This window comes from Marmota marmota, unplaced genomic scaffold (assembly GCF_001458135.2).
Source record: "Marmota marmota marmota unplaced genomic scaffold, marMar, whole genome shotgun sequence".
Lineage (NCBI taxonomy): Eukaryota > Metazoa > Chordata > Mammalia > Rodentia > Sciuridae > Marmota > Marmota marmota.
In genome coordinates this window covers 42,782,966-42,810,792 of record NW_026000057.1, presented here as the reverse complement: position 1 = coordinate 42,810,792, position 27,827 = coordinate 42,782,966, and the positions used below count along the sequence as shown (strand labels likewise).

At 34.8% G+C, this 27,827-nt stretch overlaps 1 protein-coding gene across 34 annotated transcripts in view; it reads left to right on the top strand.

Annotated features, from left to right (window-relative positions):
* Positions 1-27,827, top strand: part of Camk2d (calcium/calmodulin dependent protein kinase II delta) — a 307,183-nt gene that overhangs the window by 214,006 nt on the left and 65,350 nt on the right. For 22 of the 34 annotated variants that reach the window (XM_048813825.1, XM_015484659.2, XM_048813827.1 and 19 more), the window contains exons 5-8: positions 4,146-4,211; positions 7,238-7,310; positions 18,281-18,383; positions 25,083-25,166. In XM_048813825.1, the coding sequence (XP_048669782.1) occupies positions 4,146-4,211; positions 7,238-7,310; positions 18,281-18,383; positions 25,083-25,166 (326 nt within the window). Of the gene's footprint in view, positions 1-4,145; positions 4,212-7,237; positions 7,311-8,254; positions 8,328-18,280; positions 18,384-25,082; positions 25,167-27,827 lie in introns of all 34 variants that reach the window. The other 12 variants (XM_048813823.1, XM_048813817.1, XM_048813819.1 and 9 more) reach the window with 1 other exon arrangement.

Sequence of the window (27,827 nt, the reverse complement as noted above, 5' to 3'; positions counted from 1 at the left end):
TCCCTCTACCTTGCCAGCGCAGGGGGAGGGGGCGGCTCTGCCTCTCAGCAGGCCACTGCTCCTCTTCTGCCGGTGGGTCGCAGGCCCGCCTACCTTGCAGGAGTGATTGGAAGCTCTGTCCTGCCGCGGGCCACTGGGCCTTTTCTGTCAGTGGTCACAGTTCCGCCTACCTGGCAGGCTCGGGGGGTGGGGTGCGGCTCTGCCCCTTAGCAGGCCACTGGGCCTGCTCTGTGGGTGGTCACAGTTCCCTCTACCTTGCAGGCGCAGGGGGAGGGGGCGGCTCTCCTTCATTCTTGATGTACATTTAAACCTTATGTACAGTGATCCTTGCTGCCTTTGTTCAAATATTTGCTTTCAGCTCATGAGGTTTATCCTGCACCTTTACATAAATTTTCCGAGAGGAATCCCCATTTTTTTCCAGATGGGATTCCCAGTCCTTTGTCTGGCAAGAGTGCCTCTTCCCCATGCTCTAGTGGGGCCGTGGTTTGGTTCCTCTTTTCCTACTCAGCTCCAGCCTGAAGCCCCTGACTTCCCTTCTGCCACCTCAGGCACCAGTTCTGACCTCCAGTCAGTGCTACTTATTTGATTGACATGGTACCGTCTTACCTTCCAGAGCCCCACCTTGGACTCCACCAGCTGCTCAGCCTCATAGGCTTAGCTGAATTATTTGTGATATTTTACAAATTTTCATTCAAGATGAACCTACTTCTGATCTTTTTCTGATGTAAATCACAAACATGTAGAAAATTACAAACACAAAAGGACAAATCATTCTGTAGGGTAATATAAAGTGAATCAAAATCCTAATATATAACAAAAATAACAACAAAAATATTTATCTTTTTGATAAATAAGTCTCATATTTTCAGTGTACTAGATTATCCTCTTTTTCCCCATCAGCCCTAATGTTCTAGAGATTCATAAATGGTAATTAAAGTTTCAAATATATAATTGATGTGCTTCATATCATAGGAGAACTCCAACAATTTATTCACAAATCTTTAATTAGTTAATTAATCTAACAGTTTATTCATGGGACTGATTTAACTTGTGGCATTATCTGATATTTCACATAGCTCACTAAAATTTTTCCAAACTCTGTAATAACTACTGCTTAATTTTGTGCTCCATTAAACAATACTGTAGTATAGAAATGTTATGTTAAATATAGGAATTTTAATAATTTCTCTTTAAAGCAATGAATTCTATTATAAATACCACTTTTTCCTTCTTAGACATTTATCATACATGTCGTAGAAGTGATAACATGGTTTCACTTACATAAGGATATTTTTTAAAATTTTTTAAAAGAATGATTGCTAGAAGATTAGGAAGAAAACGCTGTCAGAGATAGTTAACTATATAACCTAAAACTCAGCATTAAAAAAAGACTCTTCCTTCAGGTAGGATGTTGTTCAATGCTAGAGCACATGCTTCTTGTGCAGGTGGCCCTGGGTTCAATCCCCAGCACCAAACAAACAAAACAAACAAAAACACTCTTATACTATGTTTAAAGCTGTTCTTTGAAAGTTATCAGACTTTAGTTCTCTCTCCTGACTTTTGTATTTTTTTTCAATACAAACCTCTTAAGAAATAAAGCCTGTTGCCATAGATGGTAAAACTTTAGTGTGCATGTGATTTTTCTCCCTTTTAAGCTCATGTGAAGTCCTGACTTACAGTAAATGAAGTGGGTAGCATGATTTTCAAAGTCACTTAATCCATTTGATTATTACTCCAGCAAATTGAGCCAATATGTGTTAATGCTAGATTAAGAACTAACATAACAAATCAGTCAAGATTCCAGTATTCAGCATCTGACAATTCTCATGATAGAAATAGTATAGCTAAAAAGCTACTATAGGCAACAATAATTATATTAATAACAATAAACTTTTTTGGGGGGGTGGTATTGTTGCTGTGGGTTTAAGCCAGGGCTTCATGGCTGGTAAGCATGCATTTCCCCACTGACCTATGCTCCTGGCCCCTAGACTTCTTACTCAGTATGACTGAACAATTTAACCATTTAAAATTGTAATGTATACAGGTTTAATAGGTCAGAAATAAAGATATATGATATATATGATAATATATCACACATGTGATATATATGATAACATAGCACATATGTGATTACATCATATATCACATATGTGATAATATATCACATGTGACATATGATAATATATGATGTATATCACATATTTGATATATATGTATCTCTATATATGTTATATACATATCATATTAATGTTAGTCATAGTCAAAGGAAGAAATCCCACAAAACTTTTATCATCATTTTAGGGACAATATGGATTTCTTGGAAATGCTTTCTGGTTATTTAAGTATTTTGTTTTATCATTTATCTAAGATACATTTGTGAATGATTATTATTATAGATTTTAGCTGAGGAATATAGCTGTGTTATATTACAAATCAAATTACATGTATCAGGATTTTCAGAAGAAGCCTTGTGAAATTTTGGATGATCATTAAAATGTTATACATTTTAAATATAAAATAATAAAATTGAAAATATTGTCACCCACATGAAGATTGCAGAATGCAATGGAGACGGGGAAAGTTGCATAAATGTCCAGACAGATTTATGATTTTTACTATCCTATCTTTTCCTTTAGGGTAAAAATAAGAATAGAGAAGAAAATAATAACCAGCAATCTCTGAAACATGCTATTATTTGATGATTTCTTAGCGTAAAGCAGAAAGGCAAATGAGAACGAAGAGAAAAAAACATCTTAGAGTCACTCTGTAGATCAAACCCAAAGCTCTAAACCCTCACTTAGTGCTTTGTCAAATGACTTATGCCTTCTGAACACCTAGAAAGTCTGACAATGTCATTACTGGAAAGGCTGCACTGTGCAGTAGATGGCTTGTCTGTGCCACTTAAAGTTGTGTAGTCCTGGCAAGATACAAAACTTCTTTGGGCCTTCATTTTCTCAGCAATAAACTGATGTTAAAATTACCTAAGAGGCTCTACTGTCATGTTTATCTAAAGAGAATGAATAAAAAAGTTACCTAAGAGGGCAATTGTGAGAATTCGTGAGTTAACATAATGCTTTGTACACTGCGTGACACATTGTAAGTGCTCAACAAGGATTAGATATTATAAAATATTATAAGGTTAAACTCCAAAGTGGAAATTTCCTTTTAAAATCAAGCCAGATTATAGCAGAAGAAAAAATTAGCTCATATTTATGAGCATGTTAAAATGGTCCACCTAACTAATAGTAAAGGCATTCATGTTAATATGACCTAACATTTTTTTAAAAATTAGATAATTTATTTATTAATAAAAATATTAAATGATTTGGGCTTGTGGGCACTTTCACAGCCTAGGTACACAACCATTTGGGACGACAATTTGTCATGTCATCCTAACAAAATTTTAAATGTTGACATTTTTTTGACCCCAAAATTTTACTTGTAAGAATTTTTCTTCTAGAGATACCCTAAAATATGTAAATATTTTTATAAATAACTCATTTTGCTATTGTTATTTTAAACAGGAAAAAATGCTTCTGATCTGAAGGTGTTCTTGATTTAATATAATGTGAAAACAAATTAGTTTATTTATAAATATTACATGATTCCACTTTTATGAGAAAAACGTATTTCTATATGTGTTTGCAAGGGGAAAAATATATATGTTTAAACACATACACACACACACACACACAATTTGAAAAGATGTGCAAAGAAATGTGGCCTGCAAACTCATATCCAGCTGTGATGTGGAGCATCTCTATTTATTCAGAAAATGTTCGTAATCTATGCCATGCATTTTGTTAGACCTCAATTAATAATGGAGAACCAAAATGAAGACTTCAAGGGAAACCATTTTCTGTAAAAGATATTTGCTGAATGTATTTATGGCATACAGAAAAACCATGATCTCAGAATCTAAGGATACACAAACAAATAGAAAAGATGAAATTTTTAAGTTAAAGAGATTTGACTGTTAAGGAAAGTAAATATCATAAAAAAAATCTTGCTTCGATAATTTAAAAAAAAATCCAAGAAAAAAGTTCTGTATATACATTAGTTGCAAATCTACTGATGCCTAGTTTTGTGGGTTTTTTTTTTTTCCTTTCTTTAAAAAACTGTGATTATCTCGTTTGTCTCCACAGAGTTACTGGAGGTGAACTGTTTGAAGACATCGTGGCAAGAGAATATTACAGTGAAGCTGATGCCAGGTAAGTAACATGCCCTGGGCAAGATATAAGAATCATCATTCAAATAACTCTTGTTTGATATATATTTATATATTTAAATGCACCATGACACTTCACGTTTATAAGAATTTCATAATAGCATCTCAGGCTTCTTTTCCTGATAAGTCCTTCTTAATAGAAGTTTATCTCTTCTAAGGATCTCTAGAATGATTCTTAGAAAACAAAGCTATGGATCTGGTCTGAATTTTATTTTGATCATTTCTCAGCTGGGCTTGCCATATTCCAAGGGCTTAATAGCCACGAATGGCTAGTGGCTACCAAGTGGACAGAGAGATCCAGAGCATTTGCATCATCACAGAAAGTTCTGCTTAGCAGAGCACATCAAATTAGAAAGCAGTAACAGACCCATTTGCCCCAGTGGCCTCATTAAAGGGTTTTTATTGGCTCCTTAACTCTTTGGAAGTTTCATTAAAACCCTTGGAACTCTGACATGAAAAATATTTATTCAGGTATTTCAGAGGATTCAAGAGTAATTTCCCAATCTTGTTAATTGGTGATATCTTTATAGAAGTTTTTTAAAGGGCTAACATTTTGTCTACTTTGGAACTTCCTAGGTTTCCCAAAGCAACTTTTTTGGAGAGACATAGCAGAAATGCACTTGCTTGCCTATTACTTAGATGGCATGGTGTCAATTTCCTCAGCATTCCTTATATATTCTGTAGTAGTCACGTATTTTGAACACTGATGAAGAGCAATTAGCTCATTAGCAATGTAAATGAGATGTTATGAAAATTCAGTTGTTGCCTTTCTGCCCCCATTCTCTATTGCTCTCAGAACTTCCCATTGCCATGCATCTGTAGCAGGACCTTCTGCAGATATTCTGCTGACAGTGGAGGTTCCCCATCCCTCCCGAGTAGCACATGCATACATGAGCTCATTTCCAAATTTCAGATTTTACTTGGTTTAATGCTACTGTTATGTCATTCTGTGATTCTATCTGTACATAACATTCTAATTTTTTAATGGAATTTTTACTGCCAATGTCAAATAGAAAGTTCTGTGTCACCTGTGTCATGAAGAGTGAATCATTAGTTATTTAGTATACCTCAAATCTTCATTAAACCCAGAAAAGGGGTCTCAGAGCAGGCCTATGGTAACCATTTGCCCATTTGCCAAGAGAGAGTAATAATTTTAATCAAGGTAGTAAACAAGTTAGGGAATATAATTTGTCTCTCAACGTTATGTTAAATGTGCTGATTTATTTGAACAGTATTGGCTCAAATAAAGATAGAGACTATATTCACTGTTGAAGAGTCCTATAGACAATAGGTCAGAAGCTGTGAGTTGTATTATTTAATATGCATGCTTACATTAAGTTTGAAAATGAACGATAGGATATTTTTAGGATAGGTCCTACAAAAAAATGAAGGAGAAGCATTCTCTTCCAGTTACAAGCACAAAGGGGTATATTCCTTAAAACATTTGTAAAAGTCTATTTTCTTAGTAGTTCTAAAGAATTTAAGAACTGAGAAACAAGGAGTGTGGCTCAGTGGTGGAACACTGGTCTAGCATGTACAAAGCCCTGGTTTTGAACACCACAAAAAAACAAAAATTATAATTAAAAAAAATTAAGAGTTGAATCTATCCTCACTAGTCAAAAATTGTAAAGGTGAATAATGTTTACTTTTTTATTTTCTATTATTCCCTAGGCCCAATAATTTATACTTGTGTTTTGAGAAAAGAAAGAAAAAAAGAAATAAGGAAAGGAAAAAAGGGAGGGGGTTATGAAGTGAATATCATGATAGAAGAAAAAAGACTCACTTGATTTAAAAATAATGAATAATACTCAAATAAGCTTCATAGTCAATGACCACCAGTGTGATATTCTTTCACTATTACTGTTGATAGAACTTGAGCTACAAAATCATAATCATCAATTTTTTATGTCTATACTATAATAAATCTGATTACTTTTTAAATTCAGCAATTTCTTTTAGAGTAGCATTATTTTGTACATTAAATGATTGAAAATGTCCTTATCAAATTGTTCACTCCACCCTTAAATGAATGTAGTTCTGTTCATACTTGCACTTGAACTGCACAGTGAACTTTTACAAAATTCATCTGTGTGATATGTTCTGCATTATTGTATGTCAGATAACAGCTCATGGGACCTTATGGGTCGCAGTCAAATGATTTCTCCTATTTTAATTAGCAGTCTATTTGTCATTAGTGAGCTTTTATTAAGAATAGCATAAAAGTTGAATTTTGAATAGTAATAAGCAAAAGCTTCCCTTCACTAAAGTGTATAGAAGTGGGTTTAACAATTACCAGTGCGCTAGGGGATTTAAATTTTTTATTGATGTATATATGTGTTATTTATTTATTTGTGCAAGCTCCCCAGTCCTTCCCCAGGGTATTCTTATACTGAAGAGGGTTTATTTTATGTCATGAGTCTATTTTAAATTCTCCCTCTGTTATTGGAGACTTGCATTAGTTTTCCTATTGATATATTATACAGGAAACACCACTTCTGAGTCAAAATGGTAAATGTGTCCCTTTTTTTTTTAAAATCCTCGTTTCACCTGCCACTTCATCTGTGTTTACCCTCTTGTTTCAACACCTATGTTTAATTGTGACCTCAGATGTTAAACAGTTTAGATGTGTATGAGAAAAACCTAGAAATTTTATCTCTCTGGAGAATTTTCCAAGAACATTTTTGGTAATTATTTGTAAATTTTTCTTCCTAAATATGGAAATTTCAAGTTTTGCATTGGATGATTTAATTTGTAGAATTAATAATGAAAAACACAGCTCAAATTGTTTTGTCTGAACCTGTCACAAATTCTATGTTGGATGTCATTTTTGTTAGAACCAAAATTAGCTTTATTCGACATTATTTAATTCTGATGTAAAGCTAAAAACAAAGTGAAGAGCTACAATTTTTGTTTGTTTGTTTCGTTTGAATTTTCATTTTATTTTGTATTCAATGTGATTATGTGCCTTTAAAATGTTCTCCCTTCCATTCTGCCCTTGTATCTTTGCAGTCATTGTATACAGCAGATTCTAGAAAGTGTAAATCATTGTCACCTAAATGGCATAGTTCACAGGGACCTGAAGGTCAGTATATGAAGTCCATAAATCTGAATCAAAGGAGATTCTTTGTTATTGTTTTCCTGGGAAAGGGCAGGGTGGGTGGTTATTTAATATGGTTCCTTTGCCTTTCCCACTTTCTCCTGAAATGAGTAAATGATGAAATGATAATGCATGATGGCTCTTTCAGTTTGCTCATCTACAGGTAAATATACATCATAGCAAAAAGGGAAGGACACTATGAAGAATACAACCTGTTATGTTTCCAAGCAATAAACCACCAGAGGCAGTTTGGGGGCAGACTTTCCTCAATTGTCCCGCATTAACCTGGAGATAAACTCTGCCTGTGATGTATGTCCGCCTGTAGATTTAAACACCACTTCTGTTCTGAGACCATGGGTTGCTGTAGCAGAACAACTGGTTACACATTGCTCCATTTGAGTCTGACGAACCCTCAGGCAAAAGATAATAATTGCCAGCTAAATTAAAGCACAAAAAGTTAATGATTTATCAAAAATTCATTACGTATCCTAATTTAACCTTAATGGTGTCTTGCCTGCTAATGTAACAGCTTTTAAAATGATACCAGAAAAAATGGGAGAGAATAGGGAAACAGTTTTTGTGCATGGGGTGAAGACAGAGCACAATAACTACAGAGATTATATTTGTGTTCCAGTTCATTTCCTGGAAGAATTTATAGCCAGGAAACGAGCTCCTGAACCAAATGAAATATTGTCAAAATGGATTTTTCTAGAACAGGTTGATCCACACTTGGGCTTATATCTGGCAAGATTCCGATTGTTCTGAGGTAGTAGTCACTCTACTTGAGCAATATGTTTACATGACTGAAGGAGGTAAAATACAACTCCAGTTGTCTGCTAACTCTGCACTTTAACCCAGTCTCTCTGAGGGTATACAGACAGTGAGTGTAAGCTTGGAACTAACACACGCCCCCTGGTGTTTGCATGCAGTCATTGCATTCAGCAGATCCTGGAGGCTGTGCTACACTGCCATCAGATGGGCGTAGTCCATCGGGACCTGAAGGTGAGTAATGCCTTTGGAGAAGATTAAACCACCACATAGTTCCTAATGACTGTTCAGCTGCAATTATGCTTGTAAAGGCAAAAATATAAGCAATAAAGTTGTTGCTTAATGTATGGAATCCTTCCAAAACTTTCCCTCACCAGGCACTTTCTCTCACCACAATCTCTTATCTCTAATACACACTTGAGACATATAAATTCTTATTTATTCAGAGAGAAATAATTTACTAACATTAACAATAAATAGATTTCTATATTCCCTTACTCCTAGGAATAGATGTAGCATTTAATGTGACTTCCAACAGGGCTGATGATCTCTTCTCCATTTTAAAATTTTTCTGTGGACATTGTCAGACATGTTATTTAATATTTATATGACTAACATTTTGTAAAGAATTCTCAAAATTAGGGCTGGGTTTGTGGCTCAGTGGTAGAGCACTTGCCTAGCATGCATGAGGCCCTGGGTTCTATCCCCAACACCACATAAAAAACTAAAACAAAATAAAGGTATTATGTCTATCTACAACTAAAAATATTTTTAAAAAAGAATTGTCAAAATTATAAGTGTTATTGCATAGACTTTTGGCCCAAATGTTTGGGTGCCATTTTGAACTCTGATATTCTCTTTCCCCTACCATTAGTTCTGGGAATTCTGAGGACATTGAGGGCTTCTTGGTTCTAAATGTATTTGTATTCCTGGGGACCAAGATATTCTTGTCTTCTAAAAATACAGATGGGAAAATACATATAATATCAGGTAATGTGTATATAGCATATAAGTTATGTTCTCATATCAATACTTCCTAATACTTTTAAGACCTCACTCAGGGTCTACTACCATTGAGGACAAGATAGTTTTAGATCATTTAGAAATAAAGTAGTTCAAAAAGATACTCCTCTTTCATTAATTTTCTGTTCTGTTCTCTCAACATTTTAGCTTTACTTGTGGTATTTCAGAAAAATAGTGAAATCCCAGAAATTTAAATGAAAGAAAACTACAGGGTAGGGGAAATAGCTAATGTACTATATCGCACCACATATTTTCAATTCATTGTCTACAACCTCAGTGTTTTCTAGGCATTAGTATAAAAGTGGCAAATTTAGAATGTCTAATACTGTATGTGTTCAGTGGGAGGACTTACACTGTTTTCTTTTGTGTAGACTTCCCTAGCTATAATCAATTGTAAATATATAGTTTCCATTCATTTAGTGATCTAGAAGAATATACTTCTAAATATCAACAGTTGGTTACATGAAGATGTGATTTGTTTGCAAAACACTGACTTACGTTTCTTGGAATCATTTGATTTCAGTTGATTCTGAGAGTTTTAACTACCAAAGCCAAGGCATGTCTAAAGGCATTTTCTTTGAGTCAAGATAGGATTTTATACTAAATGTACCCATTATGATCAAGGAAAAACAATGTGTTCCTTTGAAAATTCATATCTTCGGCAGTCACCCCAAAATTTCTCACTAGCTATGTACAGCAGATATAACTCATTTTTGTTACATCTCAGAACTTATAATACTACTTTCCTTTTTACCGAATACATATGGACATGCACAATATTTGTGCTATTTTATCAAATACTCTATTTCATAAATCTGTTACTTGAAACATTTTATTCCATGTCATGTAAACTGAAATATACTGTAAAAGTTAAGCATAAGCGGGGCACAGTGGCACACACACCCATAATCCCAGTTACTCAGGAGGCAGAGGCAGGGAGACGGAAAGTTTGAGGCTATTCTACATAATTTTGTGAGACCCTGCCTCAAAATAAAATTTTAAAAAGGGCTGGAGGTGTAGCTCAGTGGTAGAACACATGCTTAGCTTGTGCTAGGCCCAGTAATGCCAAGAATGAAAAAAAAAAAAAGGCAACTGTGAAAAGTGTGAATTCTCTTTTATAACTTTTAAGTTATATTTTGTGGGAGTCACAAATGGTTAGGGTCCTATGATAAGGTCCTCCCTTCAAAGACTGGAACTTTAATCAGAGATGGCACTAAACCTGGGACATAGGCTGTGAAGAAAAATATATTTTCTGACATAAGAACTAAAGTCAGAAATTAAAAACTTAGGCAAGTGATTTCTAGAGAGGCCTACTACCAAAGTATTACTACCAAAGTAACAGCCTGCTATATTACCCATCAGATTTCTCTCAAAGTGGAAGAGAATTTTTGTTCTCCATTCTCATTCTAATCTTGGGAAAGGACAGAGATGAAATTATGAGATGTTATGACCTCTGTAATTATTGTCCTAGTTTTGTCAAGTTGATGACTTATGTGGACCACCACTGAGTCTGATTCTGGGTGCTTGTTTCAGTGGAGCATTTTGTAATCATACTAAGAGGATCAGAGCATGTGCATTGGAAGCAGCATATGCCCACCTTGAGTGTTCTGAATCCCAGCTTTGTTTTATGCCTTTTATCAAGATAGATATTCTTTGTGATAAATATTCTGCTTGTAATTGTATATTTACCAATACAGTAAAATGGAGAAAAGAGATGAACTGTTGAAGTTTATTACCAGGCTTTAAATAAAAAGAGGCCTGCAGTATACCTCTGCCATATATTTTTTTTCATTTCCTTATCCCAACTCATATGCTAGTTTGTATTCAGTTAAAATGTTTGATGCACATTGGTTCATATCAGAAAGAGAGAAAGACATAGAAAATCTTGTGTTTTTTATCATTATCAACTGCATCTATGGCATTTGTCTTTATGCCTCTCACTGGAAATATAGCTGTTCCACCGTACCTATCATAGAACCTTAACCTAGCAAATACTTACAACATGTTCTTTTAATTTTGGAATGAATGAAGTTCAACCAAAAATACAAATGTATGTGAATTATATATTCATGATATAAATATTTATAATATAAAAGGCAATCTTAAACAGATTATTGAGCATGTTAATATTTGGATAACATAAGGATGAGAATATCTTCAGACCAAAGAATCCCAGTAGAACATTTAATTAACTGCCACCCCGTGGAATCCACCAGATCGAAAGCATAGAACCAAGATTGAGGCAACTGGAAGATGTCTCAGAAACAAGTAATAGGAAAAGTTCCAGAATGATAGAATATTAGCACAAAGAAGTACACCAGACAGCACCAAGCAGTACCCTGTGGATACATGGATTGCAGTCTATCGTCTGAGATGCAGCCAGTGGCGGCCAGTTGATGTGGACCCAGGTTGTATTGGAGACATCTAGCACTGATGAAAAATTATACTATTATAGCTGAAGGATAGGACTGGACTCTTTGGGAAGGTCTGGATCAAGGCAGGACCTTAGCAACCCTATGCTGTGTAATGTGAATCTTCACAACAGCTTTACACAAAAGGTACTGTGATTGTCTCCATGTTTACTTTGGGAAAATCTGGTAAGCATAAGTGAAATAACTTATTCAAATTCACTCAGTTAGTAAGATGTGATTATGCCCTAGCAATTTTGGTCCAAGTCTACATAGTTAATTACTACCACTTCTCAATTCAGTTAAATGAATTGAAACTTTTACAGAGATCAAAGAGTAGATCAAAATAATACTGGGCAAATAATTTTATTACTAGTTTTATGAACTATTTGGGAAATGGTTAATAAATCAAAAGGCTTTAATAGTCATGCCTATTAATCTTCCAGAAAAAACAAAATTTTTATCATTAAGAATAAAGAAAATAAGGCATATTTAACTTATAATGTGGAATAGAGACAACATACTTTGACAATAGACTAGTGTATAAAGAAAAGGTTTCCTACTTAGAAAATTAATAAGTTGACATGGCCAACAGACTTTGGAAAATGAGATGTAGTTAAAATGTTTTGTTTGTTTGTAGTGCTGGGATGGAATTCAGGGCATCATGCATACTAGGCCAGCCCTCTGCCACTGGGCCACATCCCTAGCTGGAGATATAAAAAAGAAAAAATATGCATTTACCACATTTGATCTAGACCATATGAAAACAATCAGTTTTGGGGGGGAGTAAGTATATGAGACAAGTTCTTCCTCCCAAAGAATATTAGGTCAAAGAGAGTTTGCAGTAACAAATGACAATTCTTGATGTCACAAGAAATGTGGAAATATTAGGTCAGATGTCATAAACACTCATTTAAAAACCTATCAAGCTTGGCCTGGTTGCACACATCCATAATCCCAGCTTCTTTGGAAACTGAAGCAAGAGAATCAGAAGTTGAGTCAAGCTTAGACAACTTAGCAAGATCCTATCTCAAAATAATTTTTTAAAAGGGGCAGGGATATAGTTCAAAAGTAGAGCACTCCTCAATACCAGAAAAAAATAAAATAAAATAACCTACAGAACATAATTTCTGTGAATCAGTTGAATCATGAATAACAATGTGGCTATAAGGCTTTATATACACAATTGAATCTTCTAATAACAAGTCAAAACACTGCAAATTCCCTCAGCAGAAATTCCTTTCTTTCCTATGAGCTTCCCTTCTGAATAACAGCATTACTGAATGGAGAAATCATTGGATAGATGGATGGATATGAGGATATATTGATATATATTTTAATGAAGAGAATAATTCTGGACATTTTGGGGGTGGAATTTCTAAAACTATTTCAGAGAAATAAACTTATGATCAGAGTAAAAAAGAAATTAATTTTCAGGGGTAGGAGAAGGATGAAAAGCATTCAGTTAATCTTTGTTAACTATAGGTAGTAGATATATCAAATTCTAACTTTGTTTTGAATAATTATAATACCACAAGTATTCTACTTTTTTTCAGAAACATCTTTAGATAAAAGTTTGAAGTTTAAAGAACACATTATGTATGTATAATGTATGTTTAAATATTTTAGAAACAAATTATATATTTGAAAAATTTAATAATTCATTTAGGCATACTAGAGTTTATTGGGTGCCTAGTGTGTGTGAGGCAGTGAAGAAACTGGACAGTTGGCACAGTCACACTGAAGTTACACTTTGGTTCTTTAAGTCTACTACACTGCAAGAACAATGCATGCCCATTGTTTAAAAATCAATTAAGAAGCTGAGGAATGCAGTGATGCACACCTGTAATCCCAGGGCCTCAGGAGGCTAAGGCAGGAGGACTGCAAATTCAAAGCCAGCCTCAGCAACTTAGCAAGACCCTAGGTAATTTAGCGAGAACCTATCTCAAAAAAAAAAAAAAAAAATTAAAACGGCTGGGGATTAGCTTAGTGTTTGAGTACCCCTGGGTTCAATTCCTGGTACCAAAAATAGAAAGAAAGAAAGAAAGAGAGAGGGGTGGGGGAGGGAGGGAGGGAGGGAAGGAAGGAAGGAAGGAAAGAAGGAAGGGAAAAGAAAGAAAGAAGAATGAAATACCAAGTGATTCTTGTGAACCTGCTCACATACTCATGACAATAAAACGCTTTCTCATCAAAAACTCAGCTAGAAACTCCCTATGCTAAGGACAAGAACTCAGGCATTCATTACATATAAAGATAAAAGCTCAAATCACTTGTACTATGTGCAAGATGAAATAAGCAAGCTTGACACTCTAGCTTTTCAATTCATACAGATTTTCATTTTGTTTATTTCTGGGAGCATTGTTCACACCTTCTCTAGCACAGAAAAAAAGTGACTGAAAACATACCAAAGAAGAGAATGGTGAACTTCTTGTTGAAATATTTAGATTTTCCAATAGAGGAAAGAAACTCTAATAGACAGTCTTTACTCCTTGAGAATAATATCCAAGGGAACGTAAGAATGAAATAATATGTATAATAAAAGTAATAGTTTATTATATTTATAATACTAAAAAAAGAAAGAAGTAAAATACATGTGATTTCGCACATATATTCCCTATGGTTAAGTCTTATTGAGGACAGTTATCATATATGTGCCCAGATAAATCTTTGAAGATGACCATTACCTTGCCAAATCATTTTCTTAACAAACTATGGGAGAAGCAAGATTAAAACTATGTGGTTTTCATAAGTTTTCCACTAATTTTATTTGACTATCAGTGTACATATTTTTTAATACTTCAAACTCTTCTAAACATATATATCAAGTGAATCACCTTGAGAATGAAACATTTTTAAAACATCAGAAAGGTTTTCTATCTCATCGTTAGAAGGAAAGAAATTGGGACTCTGGCTGTCAGTCCTGGCTTTATCTCTTTAGAACCTCAGTAGATTGAGTTATTTGATTTTATTTTTAATTTTGAGATGGGGGTCTCTCTGAGTTGCTTCCAGTTCTAACAAGTCTCTTCCAGTTCTAACAGTGATTTCACATCTTGCCTGGGTACTTTGATGTATTTGAAAATATTCAAGAAAATCTTGGATCATATTGAAGAAAAGTTGTCATTGTATTCATATAGAAATACAGAACAAAACTTACAAACAGTTGCTGCTCATTACAGCTGATATGCTATAAATGGTTGTTGACATTGAGACCAGATGTCATGGAAAATCCTGCATCATTAGGAAGCAATGGGGTGGGGAAGGAACCTATGTGTGAGAATGTCAGTAGAATCTATTAAAAAAAAAACCAAAAGTGATTGCATTGTAAGAATTTAGAGCTAATCTCAATAAATAAAGACTAATATAATAGATTCATTAAATATTAGATGTCCTACAATTGAAATGGCCAGCTGCCCTGGACCATCATAGCTAATCGCTAATGTGTATGGTATCTCTACAGAGGACAAAGTTCCTGTGATATGAAACCACAGATTCCATCATTCCATAGACACTTATGAGGCATAATTTAGTAGCTTTACAATATTTATTTAAGAGATAAAGGAGCTAGTTAGCTAGCTCCAAGAGTCTGTCAATTAGGACCAGCACATGAGCCCAGACTTTTCACATTTCTTTTTAGTTATCATGCTCCCCATTTCTGTCATCTTACTGTGCCCCATGGAAAACTCTCATTCACTGAAAGAACTTGCTTTCTAATCTCACCTGTCTCATTCATTATAGAAGATAAAAATAGTGGCATAGTAGCAAATAAACATCCTTTCTAAGGAGGCAGCCACTTATTAGCTGAGAGAGTCTACTCTTACCCACTTGGTGAAATATAACCATCAATTATTTTCCTTTTTGTAGGCATTCAGAATTTGAACTAACCTACTTGGCAATGAACTTTTTGTCATACAATATATTTTCAAGGAGGGTACATAAGTGGTAGTGATTCAAAAAAGTCAGAGTAAATGTGCCTGTCCTACTTCAAATGTTCTTCAGAAATTCCACACCCTCACAGAACACAATAACAGGATTATTCAAACACATTATATACAAAGAGTTATTTAGAAACCAAATTTGTATAATTTCCTTTTATTCTTTTACTTTTTTGGTGGTACTGGGGATTGAACCCAGTGGTGCTTTACCACTGAACTACCTACCCCTTTTTCATTTTATTTTTAATTTTGAGATGGGGGGTCTCTCTAAGTTGCTGAGTCAAGCCTGAAGTTGTGTGATATTTTCAGCATTTCACTGAAACTGGCTATTTAAAGCAATCTTCTGATTAAAATATTCAAAAGCAAATAATCCTTTAATTAATTCAATAATCCTTGTAATTTTTTCAGCTTACAATCCACAATTCTGTATTTAAGGTTTGCCTAGAAGATATACATAAATGTAAAGCTAGTCAATGCTACTGATTTTTAAATACATATACAATCCCCTTGAAATAGCCCTGCCTTTTCCTGTCCATAACTGCAGCTGAACAGTCTTCATGGGTGTAGGGTGAAATACCAATCCAGATGGATTTATTATTTTCCTGGATGACCCCACAGTCAAGTATTCTAGGTATCTCTAATTATGGATATTTTCCCCAGTCATTCAGTGGTCCTTCATGATAAAACTCAAGGAGTTCCATTTCTTCTGAATTGGCAGAGAGTTGGTATTTGAAGGCACAGTGCACACAGCACTGTCTAGAAGCTTTCTGATTCAGTGATAAGAGTAAAAACACATTAAATTTCTTAAAAAGTTTATTTACTAATGTTATTGGCATTTGCTCAACAAGCTTCAAAACCATTTGACTTAAAAGTTCTACAATGGCTGTAATTCCTTAAGTGATTGGAACTCTTCCCTTGAATGAGTCTGTGCTTGACAAATTAGGTCAGATATGTGTTAGCAACCATCTCTGACAGCTCAATGCTTTTGAATGTGAAGGTCAAAAAGAGATAGACTCAATCATTTCTTACTATTGATGGGGTTTGTCTAGGTTACTTATTCCATAAATTAAAAGTTGGACATTGTATCTTAATTAAATTAGAAAATGCATGAATGTAGTGGAACAGAAATTTTAGTTGTGAAAGCAAAATGTCAAATGTGACTATTTTAACAAGAATACATACTTCAGTATACTGATAAATAACCAGAGTTCCAAATCATTTCAAATGTTAGGTTGAAGACATCCTTATCCTAAAATCTAAACTAAATTATTTACATAGTGTTGAGGTAGTTCAAAGTCCTATCAGCCCTAAAAAGTTACAAAGGTTTCCTCATATTTACAAATTATCATGATAGTGATGAATCTGATGGCAGTGAGCAGCAATAGCCTTAATTCTGGTAACTCAATTAAAACTTATTTTTCCACACTCCAATTTCTTATAGATTTAACCTAATTTCTTCCAAGTTCTGGTTATGGGTTTTTTGCTATTTTGCATGGCTGGCTTAATTAATAAATTAAACAATTATTTGGGCTGTGTTTACACAAGGTCAAAACAACTAACAGAACTGACTAATTCAGTAAGAAGAAAGTAGCCAATTTGGTGAAAAAAATCTGGAATTGCTTATTTGTCAACATACAAACAAAATCAGCTTGATGGACTAAATTTTTAGATTTTCAAACAATAGTTTTGGCACTTGTAGTGTCCATTGTTTCCCAATATTTTTCAGTCTGAGACACAGATTCCAAATTTGCTGGTTCTTATTGCCAAGTAGGAAGATTTTGATTCACTTTCCCATATGGATACCAGTGCCATATGTTCATCCAGAGAACTGGACTGCATAGACTTTGCTATATATATTAACCAGCCTCCTTTTCCTAGCCATCTAATCCCTTCATTTCTTAAAATTTACAAAGGGGTTCCAGGGAAATGGAAGATGTTGTCATGGTGCTTATTTTGAAAGTACCAATGTGTCTGGATGCGCTGATTGGGAAACAATGGTGTAGACACGGCCTCTGTCCAAGACTGAGTTATTAGTCCTGGAGTAATGATAAATTACCCAGAAAATGAAATGGATCTTTCCCACCATATTTTGAGATGGGAGCATACATATATAAGCAATGTTTTGAGTCACACTTTGAAGAAATGTAAATTATGTTTTAAAAAACTGGCTTATAAAGAAGAAAAAGCTAACTATAACATTTGGCAAATAGCAGTATATTCTTTTTGCCTTTAAGAATAAACAGATTCTTAAAGACAGCATTTTTTAATACGTAATTCAGAGTTAAGCCTCCAAAATTTGTACAGAAATTGTTTGGAAACATTGAGGAATCAAAATCACTACATTTGGGTCCAAACTCTTAAAGTCAACTAGGATTTAATTTGCACAGTTTCATTTGCCAAATGTCTGTAGATTGGTCCAATTCTTGTTATCATTTTGCCAAGTTTCCTTCTGCTGAAAATGTCTGTGCTCTGTTAGGCTTCTAAGTCAATGTCTGTGGCCAAGTCTGCAACTGGTCCTTGGAAACATGTGAGCAGGTCAAGACAGGTGTTCTCATTTATTTGATCTCTCCCCTCTGTACAGTACTCTTCAAAACATTTATGCATCTGTCTAAAGCCTGCACACATGATTATTTTTAATCATTTTCTAACCATGTTTTCCCTGGGATTTAGGAATGACAGTCTCCAGGAGAGATGACAGTGCATGACTTTTTTTTTTTTCTCCCCTAATCTAGTAAAAATGTTGTTAGTTTTGTATAGTCACTTAAAATAGGTTCTCACTTCAGTCTCTTTCTCTCTCTCTCTCTCTTTTTCCTTCTAAATAAAGCCTGAGAATTTGCTTTTAGCTAGCAAATCCAAGGGAGCAGCTGTGAAACTGGCAGACTTTGGCTTAGCCATTGAAGTTCAAGGAGACCAGCAGGCATGGTTTGGTAAGTAGGGCCTCTCTCCTTCACGCTACCTACAATCTTTTGGATATGAACTCCTGGCTCCTACTCCCATTTCCTAGCCAAAATAAAGTGGAAATGTTCATCCCAGCAACATCTTGACTACTCTTAAGATATTGGACCCCAAGATATTAAACCTAACATTAAAAGGTATGTAACCTAGAAATAGTTAAGGAAAATCCTGAAGGGAGAACAGTAACACATATACCTTTTTCTTCAAAGGACGGAGAGAAAATACAATCCTGTGCTAAGAATTAACAGGAGTGTTATAATTTAAAAGAATACTTTTTCGGAGAGAAAGATGATCATTCACATTCATCCTCACATGATACTAAAGACTGCTATGTAAATAGTAGGTAATCAGAAAAGACAAACTATCTCATGTATTTTATTAATGAATTAACTTTAAAATATTACATCGTATAATTATATGTGTATTTACTAAGTATTTCATCTCAATTGTCTTCTATTTTGTTAATATGCCAATTTTCTCATGATAAATCTGATAATTTCAAAATTTCTAAATGGTGAAAATTCTGTTTCTATATAGAGGTAGAAAGCTCTGAAACCTTTCCTCAGCTATCTTAAGAATCATAGCCAGCACCCCTCTAAGATTATTTAATCAAAGTTTTACATGATATGAAATAAAGACCTAAAGACTTGGAGAAAACATTCTATTTTTATGCTAGATTTGATTTTTAAAAAATACAGATATGTAGAAATGACATATCCAAAGAAGACATGACCTGGTGGTAATATGTTCAGAGGGGAACCCACCAGGGCCTGTCTTTCTGAATTCTTCTTGGCTTCTCTGTGTCTTCCTGGGTACAGGGCAGGGCAGGACCTGCTGGAATGAGGGTCTTGTGATCAGCTACCAGACAACATAGGTCAGAGGATTTCCTTGTGGCCAACTCTTACATCGAAGGTTAGAGGAAGCTTGGAGTATTATTTCTAGTTTTTATGGCTGGCTGAAAAGGGGTTCACGTATTTGTAACCTACCTTTGGCAAGAAGAAGTATAGTTTCCATGGCTAAACTTGGAGGAGAAAAACAGAAGGACAAAGGGCAGGAAGATCTTACTTTTGAGCCCCTTTCCTTCATTTCAAAGTGCTCAGCATGCCAAGGATGCTGTATCCTACGCTTCAGCATTTACAATTAGGGAGGAAATCAACTCTAAATAAATTTAAATTATAGTATTTCTAGCCAAGCTTATGGATTATCCCAATATTCTGCTGGAATAAATTCTTTATCCATTGATTTTCTTATGCCTCTCTCTACCATTTCCCAGTATTACCTGATAGTTCATGTAGAATTTTAAAATATAACCTTTCCCTAAGCCTCAGTTTTATTTCCTTTTGATTTTTAATGTGTTGAAGTTAGACAATTTTTTAATGCCTTTACTTCAGATTTTTTTCCCTCTGAATAACAATAACAACAAACAGAAAGAGGGCCCCCAAAATACTTACTTCTTTAATTTAATGTGCAAATGCTTCTCTGTATCCCTATCATGCAGCATCTCCTAAGGTATACATAGCTCCCAGGATCCCCTGTATCTTTTTAATCTGCCCCAGCTAGTTAATGGAAGTAGGTGACCTGGCAGCCTTCCCAAATCTCCTTTTCCAGGAACCTAATTCAAGACCTTATTTTCTGCTGCTTGTCCTTTGTCAGGAGTTCTGACTGCTATCCTGATGGCAATCTCTCCCAAGCTTAATGCCACCTTTTACATCAAGTGTCTCCATACCACAATTCCACTCCCAGTGGATTTAAAACCTTCAGACTTGTCATTTGGTCTGTCACGTTTTGACATTGGAATAAGCTTGTCCTTGTTAACTGCAAACTGAAAGAAGGCAAGACCTAGATTTAGTTCTGGAAATTGGAAATGCAGATATATAGCTATATTCTGGGGAAAAGTATGGTCGACACAGATAAGGAATATACAGTAATAAGAGTTAGGAATTCAACAAGAAGTAGTGAGCTATCACAGAGATGGGCAAGGCAAAATTACTAGAGGTACTTAAATAAAAGGCCCTGACCCTCAAGGAGTTGAGGCTTTTGTGCCAATAATAGTTTACCATGCAGGGTAAAAAGTAGCTCACCACAGCATGCAAGAGGTGCCCTGGGAACACAGGTGAGGAAGTATGAAATTCCACCTCTGGGGAAAGCACTAATAATTGGGGTAACAACTATGGTTCTGTCCAAGATAATGGGAAATTTTTCCATTGGAGCATGGGAGATAAAGGCATAACAGATGGGGGATCAGCATATGCAAATGCTTGGAGGACATGAAACTATTTTTCTGTTACATTGATAACAAGAAGTTTGATTTAGCTAGGATGAGGGGTAGTTAATAAGGTGAGTGATTTTTTTGGTGGGGAGGGGTCCCTTTCAAAACTTTGATTTTTTAAAAAAACAGAGGCTTCAGGAATCTGGTGAGAAATTTTTAATAAAGAAGAATGTAATTGAATTTAAGTTATATAATAGTGATTTAGGTAGCAGTGTGGAGGATGGTTAAGGATAGTTAATCTGAAAGCAAAGACTTTATTAGGCTAAAGCAGTCATTCAAATTATGCATGCTGCCAGTTTGAACTAGGGTGGATATAGGACCAGGCAAATTCCCTGGAACAGACAGGGACTCTGAACTTTAGGAGAATCTGTTTAGAAGAAATGAAAGTCCCAGATATTGGGTTCAAAGACAATATTCTAATCCTGTCTAGAGCAAAAGAGGAGCCCACTTCATGAGAGACTTTTATGAGGCAGGATACCGAAATAGGAACTTAGGTCCAGGGATATAATCACTGGGACTGGGTGCAGGGTGATGATGATTGGATACCAGGAATAACACAGAGGCCTTTGTTATCATCAGCGCTGAGGCACAACATTAACCCCAGCAACACTGGCTTGATGACAAGAGTGTAGGAATTGTGTTCCCTAAATCTCTGTGTTTTATGTCCTCTGCTAGATCACATGTAGTTTAAGAGGACTTGGGGAGGTGGGGGATCTACTTTTTGAATCAGAATACCTGAACTTACATCCCAGCTCTGGTTCTTAATAGCTGAATGACATTGTTTAAGTCACTTAATTCTCTTGGGCCACTATCCTGTTTCTAAACGGCTATCATGAACACTCCTTCATGGTGCTGTTAGGAAACCAGTAAAGTAGTCCAGGGGAATGCAGATAGGCTATAAATGATGTTCAGTAAGTTTTCAAAATAATCTTGGTATGGAACATTGTCATAGTGCTTTTGCCTATTCAATGGCAGTTGTTTAGTGAAACAGTGAACAAAAAACTGGGTATCAGTTCAGCAAATGCAATAGCATCCAAATAAAAGTACATGGATTTTCAAATTGTGACAACTCATTTCTAAAAGCAAGCTGGTCACAGAGAAACAGCAATGGATCAACAGGAAAATTCCCACTTTTTCATCAGGATGTGCTTTCAATAGTTAAGATCTTATTAATGTACCTGTAAAGACTTTTTAAACAGATGCATCTTAACTTTCAAGGAGATTCCACATTTTAGAAGTATAGAAACTTTGTTTCCAAGTTTAAGAAAATATGCATTTCTTTTCTCTTTCTCCTTCCCTCCCACTCTTCCCAAGTTCAAGTAAATCCTCATAGTAACTAAAAAAAGCACATGGTATATAGTAAAGTTCTTTTGAATATACTATAGATAGATATATAGGGAATGGAGATGTTTTAATAAGCATGATTTGTTTTCATAGCTATTTATTATCTGCCATCATGGTCTCAATTTTGATTAATTTTATCTTTTTAAATGTAATATCCATATTTAGAGGAGGAAAAAAACCTTGTTATTTTAATTTTAAAAAAATAGCAAGTCTCTTTGTTATGTGTTAAGTCAGTTCTTCAGGCTTTCATATAAGTTTATCTGAAAAAACTCTAACTAGCCAAAAATGCTAGAACACCCTATGTCACTACCTTTAATAAGATGGCAGAAGTTTTATCAAAGAGAATTAGCTAATCAGCCTGTTTCTCCTATGGAACTAGAAATAATATTTGCAATATATTTCCAACACTTGGCTGCTGCTAGAAACAAATGAAAAGCAAAAACCAGGATATTTTACTTCCATCTTGCTTCTTGTTATTATATATCTTGTTTTAAATATTAAGGTTATTTTTTTAAATGGCAATAGGTTACAATGGATACATTTTCAACAGTGAGTAATTCTGTTTTCTCTTTGCTTTATATGTTTTGATATTCTTCTTGGTTTTTCTGAATAAAAAAAATATGCTATCCCTGGAGAATACAATCTCTGATTAATTTCCCTGTTAATAGCATATAACATAATAATCCTGGATTCTTAAGGGCTTAATCTCTCATTAAAGACAGCTTTATCAAAGAATGAAATTATGGCATTTACTAGTAAATGGATAGAACTAGAGACTATCATGCAAAGTGAAATAAGGCAATCCCAAAAACCAAAGGCCAAATGTTCTCTCTGATATATATGTAGGGGGTAGGAATAGAAGTTCATTGGATTAGACAAAGGGGAATGAAGGGAGGGGAATAGAAAAGATAGTGGAATATACTCACATATAGTTACTTCTCTATCTTCTCTAGGGAGAATATCATTAATGTTTCCTGATCTTGGCCATATAAATTACGTAAGACATACATTGAAGTTTACTAATTTTAGATAGTATAGATTATATATTAAAGTGTAGTTGAAATTCAAAATGAGAAAGGATCACTGAGAACTGTAGGCATCTAAAGAGAGTTCTAAGATACAAATAATTTAGATCCACTTTATGTTAGAGAAAAAAAAATGGAATTCAAGAAATAGAAGTATCATCAAGAATGAGATTAAGAAGCTCATTCTCAAGAGACCTTAAAGGGATCAATCAAGTCATGTGCTCAGAAAAAGTATAAATCATGTTGGATGAGTAAGGGGAGCCAGATGAAAAGGGATCTCAAAATGTGCACTCAGGACATTGAATTCACACTGGACTTTGGCATAAATTTCTCATTGGATTCTCTTTGTGTCATGCATGTCTTAAGGAGGTGGGACAGGAATGGGGAGGGCAGGTATGGTATACCAGATGTGTTAGGAAGTCCTTTGCAATAATTGTGCCCATCCCTATCTTGTCGTGTGACTCCACATGACACCTTCAGGTAATTCTCAAAGCAGTGGAACCTTTGGTAATTCTCTTAGGTAGAAGAACCCTCAGTGGATTAGCAATGGTTTATTCAAAGCTCAAACTGCACATCCAGTTCTTGTCTGGGAGTCCCTTCTCATTATCCACCACATCTTCTCATCTTCCTCCAAACAAAGGAAGAGAAAAGTATTGGGAGTTTTAAAATGGGGAAAGGGAGAAGTCCAAAAATCCTTTTCCTCAGTTCCTAATCTTATTTTTCTCAGAGAAGTAACTGTGTTATATGTATTCTTTTTTTTTTATACCTCTTTGCTTTCTGAATTTGTCACATAAATAAGGGTACTTTGCAATCCAATAAATATACAGTGTACTTCAACAGTAATCTGTATTTGAAGGAATTCCTGATTGTATATCCTTTAAAAAAGATATTTTCAGTTTTCATTAGTGTTTTTTGAGAAAACTTTTAAATGAAAATAATTATATTTCATGATTTCAAGATAACTTTTATTTGAAAAACTATTATTTCCAGAAATAAGAAATATTTTACTCTATTTTAAAACTAGCTATAGATTTGTTATGTTAGTGCACATTATTGAATTCTACACTGATTCATATTTGCTATCTAATCTCTATTACCAGATCTTCTTAACTTTAAAGTCTAGTTGGTACACATACAATAGTGATACATTTGAATGTTCCTGAGTCTTCTCTTCAGTTGCTAGTTACAAATACACCCTGATATTTTATTAGTATATATTGAGCTCTTGGATATATTTTAGACTTATTTCTTTTCCTGATATATTTAGTTACTTTTACTCCCATCTCTAGCCTCATTGCCCTATACCCACCCAATAGACTTTTGTATCCTTAGTTTCTGTGTTTTATATCCTTCTATTTTATAAGTGCCTTCTTCTCATAATACCATTATTTAGATATCATGATAACTATCATCATTTTCAGGGTCCTTATCCTATCTCCAGTTTTCTCCTTATTTCTTTACAGATTTATAACTCTCATATAAGTGATACAAGAACTACTAACCAAAAAGTGGCCTCAAGAATACAAGATTGCTCAACACAGTAGCTAGATTTCCATATCTGGATAAAAGATGTGTGTGTGTGTGTGTGTGTGTGTGTCTGTGTGTATTTTTTCCTCCAAATAAACTACAAGGCAGGATAGACTAGTGTTGATTACTTAGTATAAAGAAAAACTAGCCTGGTGCACTGGCACTTACCTGTAATCCCACAGCTCAGGAGGCTGAGACAGGAATTCAAAGCCAGCCTCAGCAAGTTAGCAAAATTCTGTCTCTAAATAAAGTATAAAATGGGCCAGGGTTGTGCTTCAGTGGTTAAGTGCCCCTGGGTTCAATCCCTGTTACCACCATCCCCCTCCCCACACTGAAAAAAAAGAAAAGAAAAACTAAACTAGTCTACATTACTTCAGGACTCTGGAAGTTTTGCTTCAAATGACAAACATATCATTTGATAAAGCCACTAAAAAGTTTTCTTAGTTTCCTATATCATATTGATTCTGTCATGTTAATACCAAATAATAAACATCTGTTTTCCCTAGGTTTTGCTGGCACACCTGGATATCTTTCTCCAGAAGTTTTACGTAAAGATCCTTATGGAAAACCAGTGGATATGTGGGCATGTGGTAAGGAATCATATTTTCAAAAAAATATTGCATTATCCTCATGTCTTAATGTTTTGGGGCTATTATAACAAACTATGAGAAACTGGAAAGCTTAAACAGCCTATATATATTTCTTGTAGTTCTAGAGGCTGGGAAGGGCAGGATTGAGGTGCTGCAGATTCAATGTCTGGGAGGACCTGCTTCTTGGTTTGTAAACAGCAATCTTTTGTGGGGGAAGATCTCATATGTTGAAAGGGATAATGGAGCTCTCCTGGGTTTCGTTCACAAGGTACTAATTCCATTCATGAGGTCTTCAGCCTACCAAAGGTACCACCTCCTAATACTATCACAGTATATGAATTTAGGGAGTCCCTAAATATTCATTCTTTTGTTTTAATTTAAAGTCATATCTTTTACTTGAAGTTGATACTTTCTAATCATCAGTTCAGAATTTCTTAGGAGAGATTCTCAAAACCTTTGCCTACAACAATAAATCTGGAGATCTGATTAAAACTTCAGATTGCTGTTTTTCTGAACCAATATGTTTGAGATGGGAACATTGACATTTTGAACAAGTTCTCAGGTGATACAAATGCATAGGTCCTGGGCACACCCGCCATAGGGGTCATGTGTTCATGCTCCCATCCTCCCAACAGATCCAACCAGCTCTTCCAACAAATGTCATGTTTTCCCAAGAAGCCTGGCAAGGATAAAATAAATCTCAGAAAATAATGAAATTGGCCATCCTCTGAGGACTGAGCTCTGTTTTAGGCCTTTATCAGCCAAATCTAATCCAAGAAGTGTCCTGTACAGACTCAAAAATATGTTACTGGCAGTATTTCCACTTAAATTATATAATGAAATTTCTTCATTTCAGAATATATGAAAGACTGAAATAAAGGGGATATGACAGGACACTCTGAAATAGTTTTCTACTAAGGTTATCAACACAAAATAGTCCTCTAAAGTTCTTGAGTTTCATTGCATCTGATCTATATGTAGGTATTTAACTACCATAGTTTGGCACTAGTGTGCTGTAGACAGATTTCATTTCCTTTGGTTTGTCGGCATGGAAGGAGTTGATTTTTTTTTTTTAAGTTATTTCTAGATTCTGAAAATAACTTATTAGATTTGCTTTTAATTTTAAATGGAAAGAAAGACATACATTGAAGTTTACTAATTTCAGATAGTATAGTGATACTATCTAAAATTACGCCTACTTCATAGTGATAGAGAATCCCACCCTGTATTTCTTATCAGTTTTATATGCTTAGAAACAACAACTTAGTATTTAATCTTAAACTTGAGTTTTCAGAATTAGCTCCATGCCTATGAAGACGGTTATGAGCAAAGAACTATATTATTAGTTACCACACCTGAGTTTTAAGTCTTTATACCTACTCTTCCTCTTTCTTTAATATCTCTGTGCTGGTTTCTTTACCTGTAAAATAATATTATCCAGTGGGAGGGTCAAATAAGGCACACTTTAAAGGAAAACATATTGTAGCCTATAAAGCAATTTAAAATGCAAACAGCCATTATTGTTCTAAAAGATTGGAAATGGCATGTGCTTTAAGGATAAGGTCTTAGGTGGGTCCAAGTTCTGTCTTTCTTCTGCCTATCTGAGTGTCTGCTCAGCATGAACTCTCAAATGCCTTTGAGTTAGAGCACTGTTGCAAAATGTTGTTGTCCGAATCTAGCTGGAATATTTCCCTTGCAATAAATTAGCTCCCCGCACAGGTCTGTTTCTGCTGACGACCTTAAAAAGCAGCAGAATGGCCCTATAGTCAGGCAGACAGTGATGGGTTTTGTGGAAGGTAGACTCATATTTTTAAACATATTTTAAAATGTGTTAGAGTCATATTTCTGTGAAGTACAGAGGGATGTAGGTAGAATGTTGTGTTTGGACCCTGAATACTAAAGAGAGAGAATGGTATGATTGATGAGTAATTAGGAGAAGGAGGACTGGCATCAAGGTATTTCATGGTTTTTCTTTGCCTGCTTGTCTGAAGGTCATTTCCAGCCTCCCCTGCCCTCCTCCTTTATCTCCTTGTTTTCCTAGTTTCCTTCCTATTTTCTCTCTGCTTTCCTCCTATCTGCCTCATGAGTAGGAGGGGTAGGGATAGTGGGGAAGAAAACACACTTGCTGTATGACATAGTTCAAGTTATTTAGTCTCTGCATTGCAGCTTCCTCTGATGAATGGAATAATATTTTCCCATAGGACTGCTAAGATTTATTTTAAGACAATGTGTTAGTTACCATTACTATTATTACTACAAAGTATTTCTTTAGAAATGAAGATTCTAGATAACTGACATTTCTCCTTAGTATAGACTTGAAAAACAAATTTTATTGGATGACTTAACATTGCCAGTATGATAATCAGCTGAATATTATGATGTTCTTAGCTGATTAACTGAAAACCAAATTTGCATTCCCTCCCCATTATCCTCAGTATCTCTCTCTCTCTCTCTCTCTCTCTCACACACACACACACACACACACACACAAACACACACACACACTTTTTTAAATGATTTATTTATTTATTTTATTCTGTAAAAGATTATTGTGGACAAATTTTACAGCTTTTGAACAAAATTCTGTTCACTCAAAGAATCTAAATAATTTTATTCTTCTATTTAAAACATTTTTTCACAATGTATAACTTTTATTGATAT